At 47.3% G+C, this 17,314-nt stretch overlaps 1 protein-coding gene across 2 annotated transcripts in view; it reads left to right on the forward strand.

Moving 5' to 3' along the window:
• Positions 1-17,314, forward strand: part of ARHGAP36 (Rho GTPase activating protein 36) — a 31,023-nt gene that overhangs the window by 10,972 nt on the left and 2,737 nt on the right. Inside the window, exons 2-11 of one of the 2 annotated variants that reach the window (XM_065900593.1) lie at positions 11,675-11,833; positions 13,038-13,103; positions 13,655-13,890; positions 14,131-14,323; positions 14,544-14,599; positions 14,845-14,995; positions 15,648-15,796; positions 15,979-16,155; positions 16,395-16,492; positions 16,629-16,735. In XM_065900593.1, coding sequence (XP_065756665.1) covers positions 11,675-11,833; positions 13,038-13,103; positions 13,655-13,890; positions 14,131-14,323; positions 14,544-14,599; positions 14,845-14,995; positions 15,648-15,796; positions 15,979-16,155; positions 16,395-16,492; positions 16,629-16,735 — 1,392 coding nt within the window. Of the gene's footprint in view, positions 1-11,580; positions 11,834-13,037; positions 13,104-13,654; positions 13,891-14,130; positions 14,324-14,543; positions 14,600-14,844; positions 14,996-15,647; positions 15,797-15,978; positions 16,156-16,394; positions 16,493-16,628; positions 16,736-17,314 lie in introns of those variants that run through there. The other variant, XM_065900592.1, reaches the window with a different exon arrangement.

Below are 17,314 nucleotides of genomic sequence, written 5' to 3' on the forward strand. Positions count from 1 at the left end.
GCCTAGCACAGTGCCAGATACAGCACAGGCTGTATACATGCAGCAAAGTGATGCCCTGGGTGAAATCCCTTGGAAACACTGAGACTTAAGGGCACATAAGGAGTTATCATAAGGAATTGAGAGAAAGGATTCCAATAGTAGCACCCCAGGCACTGTCGGGATGGAGGGCAGTGGCTTTTGAATAGGGGGCTATTCCATTCCTCCTCAAAGCCCTCCAGCCCTAAGCTTCCCTGGAAGGGGGTTGTCTCACTGTGGCTGAGGCTTCTGCAGTCAATTAAGAAGAGAGCCTCTTTCCTGGAGGGCAGAGGCCCTGGGCAGCTAGAGGGTGAGTCACTATCTCAGAGTTGGGCAGCAGAGGTGGCACTAAGGTGACAATGAATTAGTCCAAGATGGCAAGGGGATATTACCTGAGTGATGATCTGGAGGAGGATAAAGCAGAAGCCTGAGCCCTTGAGGCTGGGATTAAGTGGTAGAATGTCTATATGCTTAAACATAGCACCTAACCCACCTCCACACTTCTACCCCTCCAAGTCCCAAAGCGTAGCCAGGCAGCTTCTTAGAGGAGGAAGTGGCGTGGAAATCATCCTTTGGGAGACCTGGGTTCCAATCCTGACTTGGATACTTGCTGTATAACCTTGGGCAAACCCTTTTCCTTCCTGTTCTCAACACCAGAAGGAAGTTAAGTGGGCAAGGGGCTCTGTGCTGGGCCCTGTGCTAAGTATTTTACCAGTGTTATTTCACACACTGTTCCCCATAGTGCTATGTGGTGAGCATTTATTCCGCTATTTTGCAGTTGAGAAAACTGAGGCTGAGTGATATTCAATCATCTACTTTCTAATATATCGTGCAGTCTTTATGTATTTATGTTACCAAGGCAATCACTGTAACTCAAGCCAATAACCTGCCAGTCCTCTGCCTAAATTGGCTCCTTATGCACTCAGGTTCATATCACGTCTCCTGGCTGCCCCCAACGCCAACCCGTGTTGCTTTCAAGGCAGTTGGCTACCTGGGTGGGTTTCTCTTTTCATCTTCGGTGACACCCACCTACCCCCAATTCAGATCTTTCCCTGGCATATCAGCATAAGATCCTACATTAGAAAGCAAGCATCACCAGAAAGATGCGCCCCAGTATCAGTCCCTTATCACAAGGGTGGGGGATCTGGCTGCAAGATGTTGCAGTGAGGAAGGGGAGCAGAGCTGCCAGGGCCAGAAGGAGGGGCTGCATAAAAAACCAAGAGGAGAGAGAGAGAGAATGCCAGGGACAAATTGGACCATCCTCAAACTGCTGCTCCCTCCCTTTTCCCCCCTCTCCTGTTCTGGTGCTCTAGAATGTATAAAGGGGCAGCACCCAGCCCATTTTCAGCAGGTGGAGAGGGAGAGATCCTCTCCTTCAAAGGAAGGGAAAACCACCCTGAGCATTCAAATTACATTCCTGTGTCGGGTAAGATTTATTTAATTCCTGAGGGGTGGGGGTAGGAAAGAGGAGCAGGGAAGAGGGCGCCTTCTTGATAGTGCTGGTGCCCAGGTGGTACTTTTAGTGAAAAGAGCGCCACCCATGCTGCTGTCAGAGCCAGAAGCTCTCTCCCTTTGCTAGGAGTCAAGAGACACTTGCCACTGGGCTTCTGGATCTCATTTCTAAGCCAGATCCCTATGAGCCACATCTCTGAGCCTTTGGGGAATAAGTCCATGTCTTCCTTGGCTACCTCAGTACCCATGTATGCCTGGGGTCAGCAACTGCCCTCTGTCCTTCCCCCTCCCCTTCTTTCCTCCTCTCCTTTGCCTAGGCTCTGCTCCTTCTTCCTTCTTGCTGGGCTAAACTAGAGTCTCTGACATTCTTGATTCTCTTCTCCTCTTTCTTTTCCATCCAGTCAACAACACTCTCCGTTCATCCATTTACTTCATCCAGGAGAGGAGAAAATTCAACTGGGAGGGAGTGTAATTGTGTATTTGAAATTCTCCCCACTTGAGATCTTGTGCTTATAACCCCGTATTGCCCTTCTTGCGTCAGATGAGAATATTTTGTGCTTGTGAATAATACATTTTTGCTTGGCTGAATAGTGATTTGAATATATGATTGTTGAGCTGCAGATTAGAAGAAGGCGTTTTTGGAAGCAGTATTAGAAGGTAAGATGGTGTGAATGGCCTTCTGACTTCTCCAGGTGCCAAGAAGATAGAAAAAGAAAGATGAAGACTATAGTAGTGTGTGTGTGTGTGTGTGTGTGTGTGTGTGTGTTTGTGTGTGTGTGTGTGTGTGTGTGTTGGGGGTGGGCTACTGAGACCGTTCTCATCCAGATAGGTAGAGGAATTCTGTTTGCTCTTGTTGTTCATTGAACTCTGAACCAAATGATCTTCCTTGTCTCTGAGTTTGGAAGATCAGAGGCCCTGGACAAGATGGCGAACAAGCAGCAGGAAGGGTGAGGCAAGGAGGGGCAGGCAGTTGTTCCTTGTGCAGTCCTTGTGTGCAAAGGGATGCCACCTGCCCTTCAATGCCCTACTAGTCAGGGCAGAAGGGAAGTGATGAGGGGTAACAGAAAGTGTGCTGAGCAGGGTTCCAGGAGTTTGGGGCCTTCCTTTTGGCTCTGCCAGTAATTAGCTCAGTGACCTTTGGTAAGTTTCTTATCCATCTGAACCTCCACCTCTGCCTTTCCTTCACCTGTAATGTGAGATTGTGCGGCATGGCCAACGGAAGAGAAAGGGAGCCCTCAAAGGAAGGGACCCTTGGGCTGAATCTTGAAAGAGAAATCAGCTTTGAATAAAGGGAGAGATGATTGTGGGGTATGATGAGAGACAGTGGGAGTAGCCCCGGGAATTTAGCAAACAGGTATGCGTAAGGCACTGAGTTGGCTGCTGCGTAGAAAATTGCTATGAATCAGCTCCTGCCCCACCGCGGGAGCTTCAGAGAGAGAGAGAGAGAGTGAGGGAATCTGCGTGGCAGAGCTAAGCGCTCACAGTGCCTGCAGCTCGTCCCAGGACGGGTCGTAGTCGCGCCGCAGGACTGACCAGCGGGTCACACAGCCATTTATTCCCTGGCCGGACCAAGAGAGTCGCCAAGAGGTAGTGCAGGGGCAGGACTCCAGAGGCCTGAGTGCAGCCCCTCGAGGCGCTGAGTGGGAGGTGAGTGCACTCCAAGCGGAGCGCCCGACGTGCGGGAGGGAGAGGAAGCCTACGGGTCCTGGACTAGATGCCCAGCTTTTCGCGTTCAATGGCTCAAACGTGGAGCACGCAAGAAAGATTGCATTTTTCAAATTCTCGGCAGCGGCAAGCAGCAAGAGTGGTTTTGGCGCGCGGCGGGGCTTTGCTTAACTTTGCAGGTTCTGCGCGCTCTTGAGCCACGTAGGGGCGAGACGCAAGGGGCGCAACCCCGCCTGACCACGCTCCGCAGCGGCAACCTGTGGCCTGGGACAACCCTTCGAGGGGAGGGCGCAAAGTCTTGGCTGGCCGGTTCCTGTCCCTTTCCCCCTCACCCTGCTCCCCCTGCCTTCACCTTCACCTAGCTCTGGGTAGAGGGCAGACTACCGGGCTAGGGCTCCATTAGGGAGGGACAGGGAGACCAGCTTAGACCCACTCTCCACTCTGGCGCCCAGAAACCTGCAGAGGGGGGGCAGGGATGCTCTCTCTTTCCAGCTGTGGACAGTGGCCACAGCGTGGCCCTGTGTCCTGGAGGTGGCTAAGTCCTGTAGAAGAATCAAGGACTAGGCAGAAGTGAGGACTGTGTCTCTGCCGTGTTCTTAGATAAACCGGATAATAATAAATGACACTGGCTGTGTTTTGGGGCTGGGAGATGCTCACAGACTTGCCCAAGGCCACTCAGCTGCTTAGTAACTAGGCAGACCTCCTGACTCCTGGTCTAGGGTTTTTGTTTGTTTGTTTTTTTCTTTTTTGCACTGCGTCATAGCCAAGACAGTGGTCTAATTTTGAAGGAGGATAGATACAGGTAGGTAGACATTGATTATTTTTTAAAAATACATTTATTTAAATGTAGTTTTAAAATACCATTCCTATCATAAAAACTATCAGGAAAACATCTCCCACAGCCCCAATTCCCTATGACAGCCATTCAGACAGGGTTTTGAAAAAGAAAACTGCAGAAAATTGAATGCTTCTTGGGGGAGATACAATCAAAGGAGAAGGGAAGCAGGTGGGAGTGGGGGAACAAAGGTGAAAGAGAGGTAGCTCTCAGCACAGATTTGAAGAACAACTTTATTCTGAAGGTTTCCTTGACAGATCTCTGTCCAGATGGTTTGGGGAAGTGTCCCTTCTGGTCTTTCCTCTCTCGTGCCCACTCTGTAGAAACCCCAGCTGTGGTCTAGAGGGGCAAATGTTTGATGGTTCTTTTTTTTTTTTTTTTTTTTTTTTGCGGTGGCCTCTCCCGTTGCGGAGCACAGGCTCCGGACGCTCAGGCTCAGCGGCCATGGCTCAGGGGCCCAGCCGCTCCGTGGCATGTGGGATCTTCCCGGACCGGGGCACGAACCCATGTCCCCTGTATCAGCAGGTGGACTCTCAACCACTGCGCCACCAGGGAAGCCCTGATGGTTCTTTCTTTAATTCAGAGTCTCCTCCTTCCCTCTGTTGTAGCAAATACATTGGGTAAGTCTATTCTGTGTGTGTGTGTGTGTGTGTGTGTGTGTGTGTGTAAATGCATGTGTGAGAACGCATGAGGATGTGTGTGTGTGTGTGTGTATGTTTGTGAGAGGAAATGTGTGTGTCTGAAAGGGAATATGTCTTAAAGAAGGGGGCTTGGGACCAGGGGAGTTGAGCAGATGGGAAAAATGAATCAGAGTTTACCGAATGCATACTATAAACCTGCAGCTGAATAAGGGTCTGAGTAGTGCTGGTGGACCTGAAGAAATAGTCAATTCTTAACATTCCTTAAAGGAACAAAGGAGAGGAAATGTATTTAAATGAGGGCAGGGAAGGATGATGTTAGACCCATGTCAGACTCTTGACATTTATGTGACCTCCAACTAGGCTGTAAGACCCCAAGGACAGAAACTGGGACTTTCCACTCCAGAGGGCTCCCCCCTTTCCTCCACCATCCCTAACATGGATGGCTTGCACCTTGTGCTGAGGAAACCAAAGGTAGGGACTAAATCCCTTTTGTGGGCCAACTAACTTTTTTCTACATTTCAGAGCCTAGACTGATCCCCCCACAACCCCCACCGTTAGTTGTCTTGCATTCCTGATCATGAAAGACCCAGTGAAGAAACAGTTCAACTCATCCCCTCTGAAAGTGAGATACCTGCTGACAGGATGTGGTACCCACTTTTACCTTCTATGGATGGTACAAGGGCATTCTTCAATGGGGGCACTGTCTGCTTCATTCCAGATAGCAGCACTTCTGCTCAGTCTTCCTTTCAAATATGACTCTCAGGTATTTGGCGGGGGGGACAATTCCTCACCTTGGTACAGCACTGTACCCTTTGGAGGATTCTTTCATGTCACCCTGTCTTTTATTTAATCTTTACCATAGCCACACCTCAGAGCTATCATGGTTGTTACTTTGTAAGGTGATGGAACTGAGGCTCACAAAAGTGAGATAATTAGCTCTAAGTGACTTGGTTGGTGAGTGTGTGAACTTACAGGTGGTAAGGCTGGGATTTGAACCCAAGTCCTAGTCCATAACTCAGGACCTTTTCAGGATGCCATGCTGTCAGCTTGGGGAGTGGGCTGAGGCAAGAGACGTGATGGGAGGAATACATAGTGCTTTTGATGCTTTTCTCTTCTATTCACTCCTCTTCTCTACCTTTCATAATAGTGTTTTTCAAAACCATGTATATCTGTATCTTTCTATCTATCATTACCTACCTATCTTATTTACCTATCATATCTTTCTTCTTCTTCTTCTTTTTCTTCTTCTTCTTCTGTCTATCTATCTATCTGTCTGTCTATCTATCCTGTCTATCAATCATCTACCTTCATTCCCATTTCCCAAGAATAGTGTGTATAAAGAAAGACCTCAAAATCTAGCCATCTCCTTAGGAAAGAAAATAATCTTGACTCAGGCCATCCCAGTTCCAGGCAGCTGTGGTTTGGTGGGAAGGGCAAGACCAGGCCTGGGGATAATCTAGTTCCCAGATTGTATTTCTTCATGGCATGTTAGTGCAACTTCAGTTAAGTTACAACCTCTCTGGAGTCCTAGTTTGTTGTTATCTGTAAAATGGGAACATACCACCAAACCTACCTCCTTCCCAGGGGTTGTTGTGAGAATAAAGTGGCATGATTCATTTATCCATGAATCACAAATAGCTGTTTTAATTACAAGACCTTTATATTCTCTCAAAACTGTCAAGAGTTTATAATCCTATGATTACCCAACAAACACATTGAACACCTACTGTGTGCTAGGACCTGGAAATAATGGACATGTGGAAAGCTTTTGAGAACATGAAAAGCACAACAAAAATTAGACATTAAAAATTACCTTCTGTTGATGGAACATCTTATTTTTTTTTACTTTTTCTGCCACAACATAATAGAAGCAGCAACCGAAAGGGAAAAAAGAGATAACGGGTGACACAGCTTGTGATGCCAGCACTATTATGCACTCTGACACATACTGCAGATAATACTGAGAATATCTATATCTTGTCGTACCTTCGGATGTGACCTCCCTTGGTTTATCGAATCAGGCTTTGATTATGTGTCCATTCTTTTGATTTCATTATTTAGCTATGCATTATTTTGTAGCTATTAAGAGCAAAGGTGGATGAGGCAGTGGAAAGAGCCCTAGGTCTGAGAACTGGGTTCTTGTCTAGATTCTGTGTCAAATTGCTGTGTGGCCTTGGGAAATCTCCTGTCTCTTTTTGAGCCTCAGTTTTTTGAACTCTAGAATGGAAGCTTTGGGCTAGGTGATGGCTAAGGTCCCTTCTATCTCTGATCCATTCTAATCTAAGAAGTTCTGGAAACACTTTTTGATACCAGAACTTTTCTGAATGTATTTTAACAGTACTACCTTTGGTTTATGAGTTTCTGTTATGGTATGATGGACTGACTCACGTATTGAAGAATGCTGCCCCCAAATTTAATTATTTTGGGGCATTACACCGCATAGGGTAAAATGAGACATTTTGTTCATCACGACTGCAGCCTTTTCTGAAATGGAGGTTATGGGATAGCAACTTAAAGGCTAACTCATTAATGCTCAGGGACGAATGAGGTAATGTGACAGCAGACCAAATTGGTGCCTGAATGTTTTCATCTACAGACCTGTATCTCTTTCCCATGTTGTGATATATTAGTGCGGATGTCTTTATCCATTGTCACTGCCTGTAGACATTTGAATACCGTAGATGCCATACCTTTTGGGCACTCAGCCCTGCACACTATCAATTTCTCAAAGTCCAAATTCTCTCAACGGCTAGAAGCAAAATTCTGATGGTGCCATAAAGTGCCTAATTTATTAGGATTCTATCAATGGCATCAGTGCAGTCCTGCTTTTCTCTCAGAGGTGTTTACTAGTTAGCACTGCACCACCCTAACTATTTAATGGGGGCAATGGAGTAAATTAGTCCTCCAAATTGTGAAGGCTGTGGATTTATGCCTAGCTGAAACATTTCTGTCCTCACAATGTCGAATAGGGTGACGTTTCTGATGTTAATTTGTTTCTCCATCTGTGCCATGCGTTTCAGGAGGACGTGAGGAACAAGCTTGATGCCACTCATGTGTGTTTTCCCTCTTCGTATTGCTGGAGAGTTGATCTGGTTGTGCCTCTACTCTTTGTTGAAATTCTCTCCCTTGGTAGCTGCTAATATCCTAGCCCCTTTACTGATCCAAATGAAATTATATGTTATTTTGCTAGTGATGATGTGAAATTGGATGGTTTAAAAGATAGATAAATTTTTGAGACTTGCAAGCATTTTACTAATCTGAATAATAGCATTTTAAAAATGGACCTATGCAGTTAGTTTTTCTAAATTTTATAAGATAATTTTTTATACTTGACCCTGATGTCATTGGAGATTGAAGAAGAAAGATTTATTCACAACAATCTCCCAAGATCCTTTTACCCATTTTAATTTAATTCAAATTTAGCAGAGATTGAACTAAGTCAGATGCATTGATACAAATTCTAATTTTATGTAATTACTTTTGAAACCTGATATTTTCTGGTAAAGTCAGGCCCTCTGCAAAGAACCTTCAATATCAATGTGTTTATTAAAAGCCAATGCTAAATACCACATGTACATTATTCATTTAATTCTTACACAGTTGGTGAAATGGATACTGGATCATTTCCCCATTTTATAGAGGAAGCCACTGAAGCTCAGGATTCAACAAGCTTTCCTAAGCTCACACAGCTAAGAAATCACAAAGCTTGGCTTTGAACTCAGTTCTGTTTAGCTCTGACTCCAGGGACCATTACAGATATTTGTCTAAGGAGATTGTTTTTGCAAATGTGTTGAATTCTATGCTGAAATTGAGAGGGCTTACTTTCGTCTTCCTTCTTCCTTTTTGATGTCATGGTCACTTCAGGCCAATGCCAGGGCATGCTGAGGGGGAAGGGGAAGACACTTGGGAGCAAGAGAGGTCTCTTAGCACCTTGTTCTCTGTGAAGAGCCTCCTTTTGTGATCAGCTCATAGTGTTGAAGCCTAGTTATTGGTCCCCCCTCCCCAACCTGCTCATCTGCTTCTTATCTAGGCACACTGGACTTCCTAATTCTGCTTCTGTCTGGTATTCTACTGGTGCCTTGAGAGTATTGAAGGCAAGCAAGACAGTGTCAATTTTGCTGGCAGAATTTTGGCATATGATTGCTCTTAAGTTTAGCCCTGTATCTTTGAGCAGGAGGCAATGACAAACAGTTTATTCTAAGGCCTTTGATTTCCTTTGGAATTGTAAGCATCTAGGCTGACTCATCTCTCAAAGGCTTCTCTCTCTCTCTCTCTCTTTTGGCTGACGTTGTTTTGAGGTTCTCTTATTTGTTCTCACCTTATTTTGGGGGGAGAAGAGGGATTGATTTTCATCTTCATTTTTGGGTGAAAGAACCAGCTATATACTCTTCGGATGACCAGATTGTAACCCTTGGCAAGAAGAAATAGCTGCAACTCCAGAACAGGTACAAAAATGTCTAAATTGGGGTAAAGGGAAAGAGGGAGCCATGTAAAAAAAAATAATCCAGAGCTAGGCTGTGTGTGTCAGAATGAGACCCTTGGCTAATAGATTTTGGACCTGCAATTGTGAATGGGGGATTACTGGCTGCTTAGTTTGGGACTGTGGTTAGGTTCTCTGCATGTGCATTTGGTTAAGATGGTCATTTTGTGGATGCAGTTTGGTGGTTGGGCTTAGGTGTTTACTCTGGGTCCAGGGGATATTGATTTTCCGTTGAAGGGACTTTAAAAAATATGTATGCTAAGAATTTTCCTCTTAGCTCAGTTCAAAAGGCATAGAAATACTCCTCATCCTATCTCATACTGAACTTCAGTTATCCGGCAAGTGTTTATTTCTGACATGTGTGACTTTGGCCATTAAGGAAAGTGGGCAAAAGAGGATTTTGGAAACAAAAGAAGTGAGGGATTTTTTTTGACAGAGCTCATTTATATAGACTATTGGATGATAAACTTCTACCTACCTTTTCTCTGTCAAAGCCACATTACCTGATCTTTGGAGTTTAAGCACCCCCCCCAATAATATATAGAATATTATCATAAAACTCCATGGGCAGGGGGAGCTCAGAAAAGTAGCATGTGACCACTTCCCATCTTGCCAAAAGGTTTAGTTCCCCATGTCCTGAATTATCTTCTCTTAGGAAGAAGCATCCACACACTCACCCAAACCATAAACTTCGGAGCTATCCTTTCCATTACAATAAAAAAATTTCTCTAAGTCCTGTCAATTATACCCATAAAATCCATCTCCTGCTCCAGCCCCATTGATACTGACTTGTGTCAGCATCTCTTGCCTCTTGGCCGATCTACCTACTTCAGGCTTTCTACCCAAACCAGGTTTTTCACTGCTCTGCGATTTTTCCAAGCTGCAGCTCTGACTCTGTCACTTCCCACTTAAAACCCTGAAGTAGTTCCCTATTGCCTTCAGGAGAAAGTCCAGCTCCTTAACATGGCTTATAGGGCCATTCATGACCTCATTCCTGCCTATCCAGATTTATCTCCTTCCATCCTCTTTATACAGCTTTAAGAATATAACAACCTCTCTCCCATCTCTTTGCCTTTGCACAAGCTGTTCCTTCTTTCTGGACATTCCCCCCTCCCTGTCTCCAGGCAGACTTAGATGTTTCCTCCTTTCTGCTTTCACAGTAGTTTGTTTATACCTTGGGCAATTGACTTATCACAAGGTTTTGTAAATTGTTGTTAACCTGTGTATCTCCTTCACTGCACTGTTAAATTCTCTATGAAAAGAGTATTTATTATTTTGCTCATATTTGAATCTTTAGTGCCTGGCACAAGGTAGACAATTAATGCAGGTTTCTTTTCTTTTCTTTTTTAAAAAATGCATACATGAAAGAACAAACTAATAATAGAAGTGAGGATGTGCAGGATAGGATGCTGTGTGGGGTGCAGGGAGATCCCCACTGGGGTATCCTGTGCAACCTGGGAGCAGTTTGAGATAGTGGGCACCATGCAGAAGGGATATGTAAAAGAGGTTTGCCAATACACCAAGAAACTTCACTATACCAATCCTGTATAGAAAGTCTCATTAGAAATGGCCTGGAAATGATGTTTGTTTTGGTACAAACTGATGTTGTTGTTTTTTTCAGGAAAAAAATAACATAATCAAGTTGCACAATTTTTGGTAAATAGATAAAAGGCAAACCAAATCCCACTATTTGATACAGACACCATCAGTAATTGGGTGCATTTCTCTCAGTCTTTTATTTCTTTGCATGTTTTTCTTCACATCGTTGTAATCATAATTAATACAATTCTGTATTTTATATTTGTTGTTTAAAAGCTCCCATCCCTTTAATGATTGCACAATTTTCCATACTGTGGCTATTCCATAATTTATATAACTAGTCTTGCTGCTGGGCTAGCTTTTTTCCCTTAATTTTTTACTGTTATGGCTCATGTACATATGGTTTTTCCTGTCTGTAGGAAGATTTCATTAGGATGGATTCCTAGAAGGGGAATTACTGGGTCAAAGGGCCTGGGGATGATTTTTGGCTTCAGACTCATGTGTCCAGTTTGCTTTCTGGAAGAGTTGTACAAAATTTACAGAGCTCCTAACCTAGATGAATGTGCCCATTTCACCCAAACTGGACAGCATCAAGCATTATTATTAAAAAATAAACTCCATCAATGTTCCTAATAATTAATGGAAAAATATTACCTTATTCGTATCTTAATGTGCATTTTAAACTTGTAAGGTTGGTTTTTTTTAAATATATTTTTTTCTTTTTTCCTTTTTGCCTAATTAGGTTTTCTCTTTTCTGGACTGTCGGTTCAGGGCTGGCTTTTTTTAAGTTGGATTTTTTTTTTTTTAATAAGCAGCCAGAGGCAGCTCTGCTTGAGGGTGAAGCCACCTCCCAGTTTCCCCTCCCCCTTTACCACCCTCCCCCCCCCATAGTTCCCTCCACCAGGTCTAGTGACAATTGGATGATGCAGTTCTGATAATCATCCGATTCCAGAATGGGTGGCTGCATTCCCTTTCTGAAGGCAGCAAGGACACTGTGCCCCAGAATCATGCCCCCTTTGCTGTTGTTGTCCGCCTTCATTTTTTTAGTGAACGTCCTGGGAGGAGCCCCAGGACACAACCCGGACCGCAGGACCAAGATGATCTCAATACACAGCCTCTCCGAGCTGGAGCGTCTGAAGCTGCAAGAGACTGCTTACCACGAACTCGTGGCCAGGCATTTCCTCTCTGAATTCAAACCTGAAAGAGGTGAGCAGTACCCCGGGATGTGGCATCCTCGCCTTCGGGCCGAGTGGACCCCCTGGGCGGAACGGGACGAATTGGGAGTCCAGGAGGGTGGGAGGGACTCTCCTCTGGTCTTGGACCTGGCCGGTTCTCTTGGATCCTGAGGAACTGAGGGAGTGGGAGTTGAAGGGTGTTTGGTGAATTGGGAAGAGGTAAAGATTAGTTGAGTTGGGTTGAAGCCTGGGGGCTTGAGAGGCAGTGAGACAGGCAGATACCAGGGACAGACAGGTGGACAGAGGACAGGTGAAAAGACAGACGCACCAGGTGAGGTGCCAGAACAAGTCGGAATGAGATGGAAACGCAGAGGGACACTCAGAGAAGACTGGGACAGACAGAGACAGCGCGGTTGAGAGACGAAGAGTTAGAGGGAGATAGCGAGACAGTGAGAGAGAGACACGGGCCAATCCGGGCGAGTAGCGGGAGGACGGGTGCGGGTGCGGGGGGCGGCGGCAGGAGGTGCGCTGGGAGCGAGCGGGACCCAGCGCAGGACGGGGGTCGAGCGCGCCAGTGGTCTCCGCGGTGCAGGCGCAGATTCTGCGACTGAGGGGAGGTGGGAGGGGGTCACGCGAGCCGAGGGTTGCCGCTGCAGTGATGAAAAGTGCAGGGGGCCGCAGGTTCGCCCGGCGCAGCCTAAAAGGAGCGCAGCAAAGGGCGAGGAGACCCCGCGGGCAGCCGCCACTGCGGGGGTCGGAGTGCGGAGATAGCGGGTGTCACCGCTTCTCCCCCGGCCGCAGCGCGGGGAGCCGACGGCATCCCGGGAGCAAGCGCGCCAGCAGTAACTTAGCGACCCTTAGTAGCCGAGGCGCCGCAGGCAGAGCCCCTCCCCTCGCCTGTTGCGCTGTCCCGCGGCCTCGGAGCCCCGGAATTTATGTTTTAAGCGTTGTGTTGAGATACTGCTGGTGCGTAACAAGATGCGCGCTGCGCACGCGGCGCCTTAAATGATCTGGTTTGGTTAAATTCTTGGAGTCTCATATGTGGTAGTTAGGATTGGTCTCGTTTTCAAATGGGGAAACTGAGGCTGAGTGAAAGCAAAACACTTTTGGGGGGCTGGACAGAGCTGTTTGCCCCTCTCCCCCAGTCTCTGTGGATCAATGCATTACGATGTTTTAGTCACTTATAAATCCTATTTGTATGAGAATGCGTGTGTTTTCTTTTTCTCTTCCCATAGCTCTACCTATTGACCGTCCAAACACCTTGGAGAAGTGGTTTCTGATTCTGAGAGGACAAGAGAGGGGTGAGGGTCTCTCATACTGTACTTTCCTTAGTAAGGAAATAGAATGCTGCACCCCTCCTGTACTGCGTCCCAGGCTACTGGAGACTGGGCGGTGCCCACTGCCCCTGGGGGGGGCTCACCCCCCCCACCCCCCCACACCCCCACACCCCCCCACCCCGCTTCCAGAAACCCCGCAGGGGATGATTTCAGGAAATGGCGCACTAGCTGCAGGCGTGCTGGGCAGTCCCATCAGATATACCTAAGCTTTCTGCGTGAATCTACCCCAGACAGTTTGCCCAGAAGAAATTACCCTCATTGCTTCAAGGTGGTCACCCCCTGGCAGGAATTAAGGTGGAGACCCCGTCGGGGTAGTTGAGTGGAGCTGAGTCGTTCAGCCAGATCATCGCAGGGTCCCTTTGGCTCCCTCCCCAGGGAGGGGCGCTGCGGGTCTGGTGGGGTGGGGTTGGCTGGGGGCGGTTGCTTAGAGGAGTGCTACAGCCCCTGCAGTTCCTCCTGATTTAAGCGCTGCGGAGCGTTGACGTTTCTCATTCTTTCTCTCCCTGGCTCCCCAGCGGTATCACTCAAGACGTTTGGCATTCGACTGGAAGAGGTGCTGGTGAACGAGCTTACCCGCCGCAAGCAACTTGAACTGAGAGCCGCGATGCAGATTGAAGAAGCCACCCGTCAGGTTGCGGGCCGTCGTCGGGGAAACGTGGTGCAAAGGATGTTTGGCCGCATCAGGCGCTTTTTCAGTCGCAGGCGGGCTGAGCCCTCCTTGCCCCGGGAGTTTACTCGCCGTGGGCGTCGAGTGAGTTAAACCCTCCAGTTTTCAGGCAGGGACCCTTCTTGAAGTGTCCAGGGATGTGGGGCGGGAAGGTCAAGGCCTGTGTCCTCAGAGGGAAGGGGAGCCGAACAGAACATGTTGGAGGGGTGTAATTAGCCTGCCACAGAGAGAATGTCTCCTGTTGTGAATGTGATGCAATCTTCAGGAAGGTCCAGAGTGACCCTCCTGCTCCCCCATTTTAACATAGTGGGGGTTTCTCCACAGGGTGCAGTCTCTGTGGATAGCCTGGCTGAACTGGAGGACGGGGCCCTGCTGCTGCAGACCCTGCAACTTTCCAAGACTTCCTTTCCAATTGGCCAGCGACTTCTGGGATCCAAAAGGAAAATGAGCCTCAATCCGATTGCTAAGCAAATCCCCCAGGTTGTTGAGGCTTGCTGCAGCTTCATTGAGAAACATGGTAAGGGGCCAAGAATGATGGTTAAATCAAGGTAGGAGGCAATTCAAGAGAAAGAATGGTGTTCTAGAGATGGGGAGAGGAAAGAGGTCAAGGGATGAAGGGCTTGAAACATTCCCCTGCCACCAGTTGGGGTTGGGATACAATGGGGGAGGAAAAGGGAAATGCTAGGGGTGGGGGCAGTGAGCACAGATACTTAGCATCCCCTGGTCTTTTCTTTCAGGCTTAAGCACAGTGGGGATTTTCACCCTGGAATATTCTGAGCAGACAGTGCGTAAGGTAAATCAGCTATGTTTATGCTTTTGTTCCTTAGGTGAGAAAAAACTGGTGGGGGTGGGGGCTCCCCCATAGACCTGAAGAGAATGTCATGCTTCGTGAAGGGAGCACAGTCTTCTTTCTAGCCCCCTAGGCACACCGTATAGCCAACTACCTCCACTGAAGCCTGAGACTTACTGAAGGAGTGGCGAGTAGAGAGCCTGTGATGGGCAGAGCAGCCACCGAATGTATTCTCTCTCTTTTTCTAGCTCCGTGAAGAATTTGATCAAGGTCTGGATGTAGTGCTGGATGACTCTCAGAATGTGCATGATGTGGCCGCACTCCTCAAGGAGTTTTTCCGTGACATGAAGGACTCTTTGCTGCCAGATGATCTGTACATGTCCTTCCTCCTGACAGCAAGTGAGTCTTCTGCTCTCCCTCGTTGGGCAAGGAAAGGAAATAGTACAGGGCATGTGGGGTTCTGGGGACAGAGCTCAGGCTGCAAGACCCCAAGGAACTAAGGCAAAATGAACACCAGAAGATGAAAACACCTCTCCAGATTCCGCTATAAGTCTGTTGTTTGGAAATCTCTCTAGAGCTTCTTGAAGCTGTGTGCACCCTCTCAGGGCAAAGAAGAACCTAGGTTCTGTAGGGATGGGGTCTGATTTTTACTTTTTTTTTTGCGGTACGCGGGCCTCTCACTGTTGTGGCCTCTCCCGTTGCGGAGCACAGGCTCCGGACGCGCAGGCTCAGCGGCCATGGCTCACGGGCCTAGCCGCTCCGCGGCATGTGGGATCTTCTCGGACCAGGGCACAAACCCGTATCCCCTACATAGGCAGGCGGACTCTCAACCACTGCGCCACCAGGGAAACCCAGGGGGTCTGATTTTGATGGGAGCACTTCTTGCTTTTAGGAATCCTGAGCTCAAATGCCATGAGAATGAGCAAAGAAAAGATGCTTGAGTGCTTTATCCATAGCCTTTGGCACTTTTCAACCAGAATCACACCTTTCTTTGTATCAGGCTGCTGCCAAGGCTAGCCCCCTAAGCCAGTGCCTGTTTTCCTTCCTCTAGCTCTGAAGCCACAGGATCAGCTTTCTGCCTTGCAGTTGCTGGTTTACCTGATGCCACCTTGCCACAGTGACACCCTGGAGCGTCTCCTGAAGGTCCTGCATAAGATCACTGAGAACTGCGAGGACTCCATTGGCATTGATGGACAGTTGGTAAAAAGCTCTGGGAAAGGGTAGTGAGATTTACAGAAGGGGAGATGTGTGGGAGTATATGAGAAAGAGACAGAGACAGAGAGACAGAGGGAGAGGGAAACAAGAACAAAAAGAGACATTTCTGTTTGTGTAACTTCCATTATTACTTCAGAGTTGATCACTTTCTGCTTTCCTTTACTTAGGTTTCAGGCAACCGTATGACTTCCACCAATTTGGCTTTGGTGTTTGGATCTGCTCTCCTGAAGAGGGGGACATCTGCCAAGAGGGAGTCCAGGAAAACAAGACTGGGGATTGACCACTATGTTGCTTCTGTCAGTGTGGTCCGTGCCATGATTGATAACTGGGATATCCTCTTTCAGGTAGGTGGAAGCTTTGGACACACTTATTTCACAGCTCCTTCACCTCTTCACAAGGCAAGAAAGAGTTCCACATGCATCCCTGGGGGTATCCAAAGCAGGCAGCCACAAATCTCCCAGTCTAGAAATCCTTCCTACATTAGCTGGGCATGGTGTCTTCAGTTCTGGGTACCTGATAGAGATGAGTATAGATTTTAAAAATGTTGTGTAATAAAGGCTAACATTGCTAATTTTACCCTCAGGTGCCTCCCCATATTCAGAGGCAGGTTGCTAAGCGTGTATGGAAATCCAGTCCTGAAGCCCTTGATTTTATCAGACGCAGGAATTTGAGGAAGATCCAGTGAGTGTTTTCTTGGTTTGTTCATGCTTAGCCTGAAGGAGAATCACCTATGGGGGCTCCCAACCTCAGGCCACCTTTATGTTAGTCAACCCAAGTATACAAACTAACTTGCTTTTTCAAATTCATTCCCCTTCAGGAGCGCACGGATAAAGATGGAAGAGGATGCTTTACTTTCTGATCCAGTGGAAAACTCTGCTGAAGCCCGGGCTGCTGTCCTTGGTCAAAGCAAGCCCTTTGATGAAGGTCAGTTCCCTGCTGGCGGTCAGACCCCTGGTGAAGGTCAGGCCCTTGCTGAAGGTCAGTCCCTTGGTGAAGGTCAGGCCCTTCCCGAAGGCCAGGTCCTTGCTGAAGATGAGCCCCTTGAGGAAGATGAGTCCTCTGAGGAAGATATGCCAGTCAATGAAGAACTAGTATTTGAATATCTCAATCAAGGAGTAGTCTTTGGTGAAGTCCAAGGTCTCGAGATTCCAAATGACCTTGAGATTCCAGGCCCACATCTCGAAGGCATTCCAGAACTTGATGAAGATGACGATGATGACGACAACGACGATGATGACAATACCCTGAATTTTGATCTTCCTCCCCTTGAGGACATTCTAGACCCTGATGATGAAATTCTAGAACTCATTGAAATCCAAGACTTTGAAGAAATACCATATTTTGATATGGTTCCAGACCCTGAAGTAGCCCGAGATGTGCAAGAAATCCCAAACCCTGGAGAAAACCCAAACCACGACCTTGAAGAAGGACCAGATTTTGAAGACTACCAAAACCTTGACCTAGCAGAAGTTCCCTATCTCGATGTAATCCCGAACAATGAAG

The sequence above is a fragment of the Phocoena phocoena genome, chromosome X (assembly GCF_963924675.1).
Source record: "Phocoena phocoena chromosome X, mPhoPho1.1, whole genome shotgun sequence".
NCBI classification, from domain to species: domain Eukaryota; kingdom Metazoa; phylum Chordata; class Mammalia; order Artiodactyla; family Phocoenidae; genus Phocoena; species Phocoena phocoena.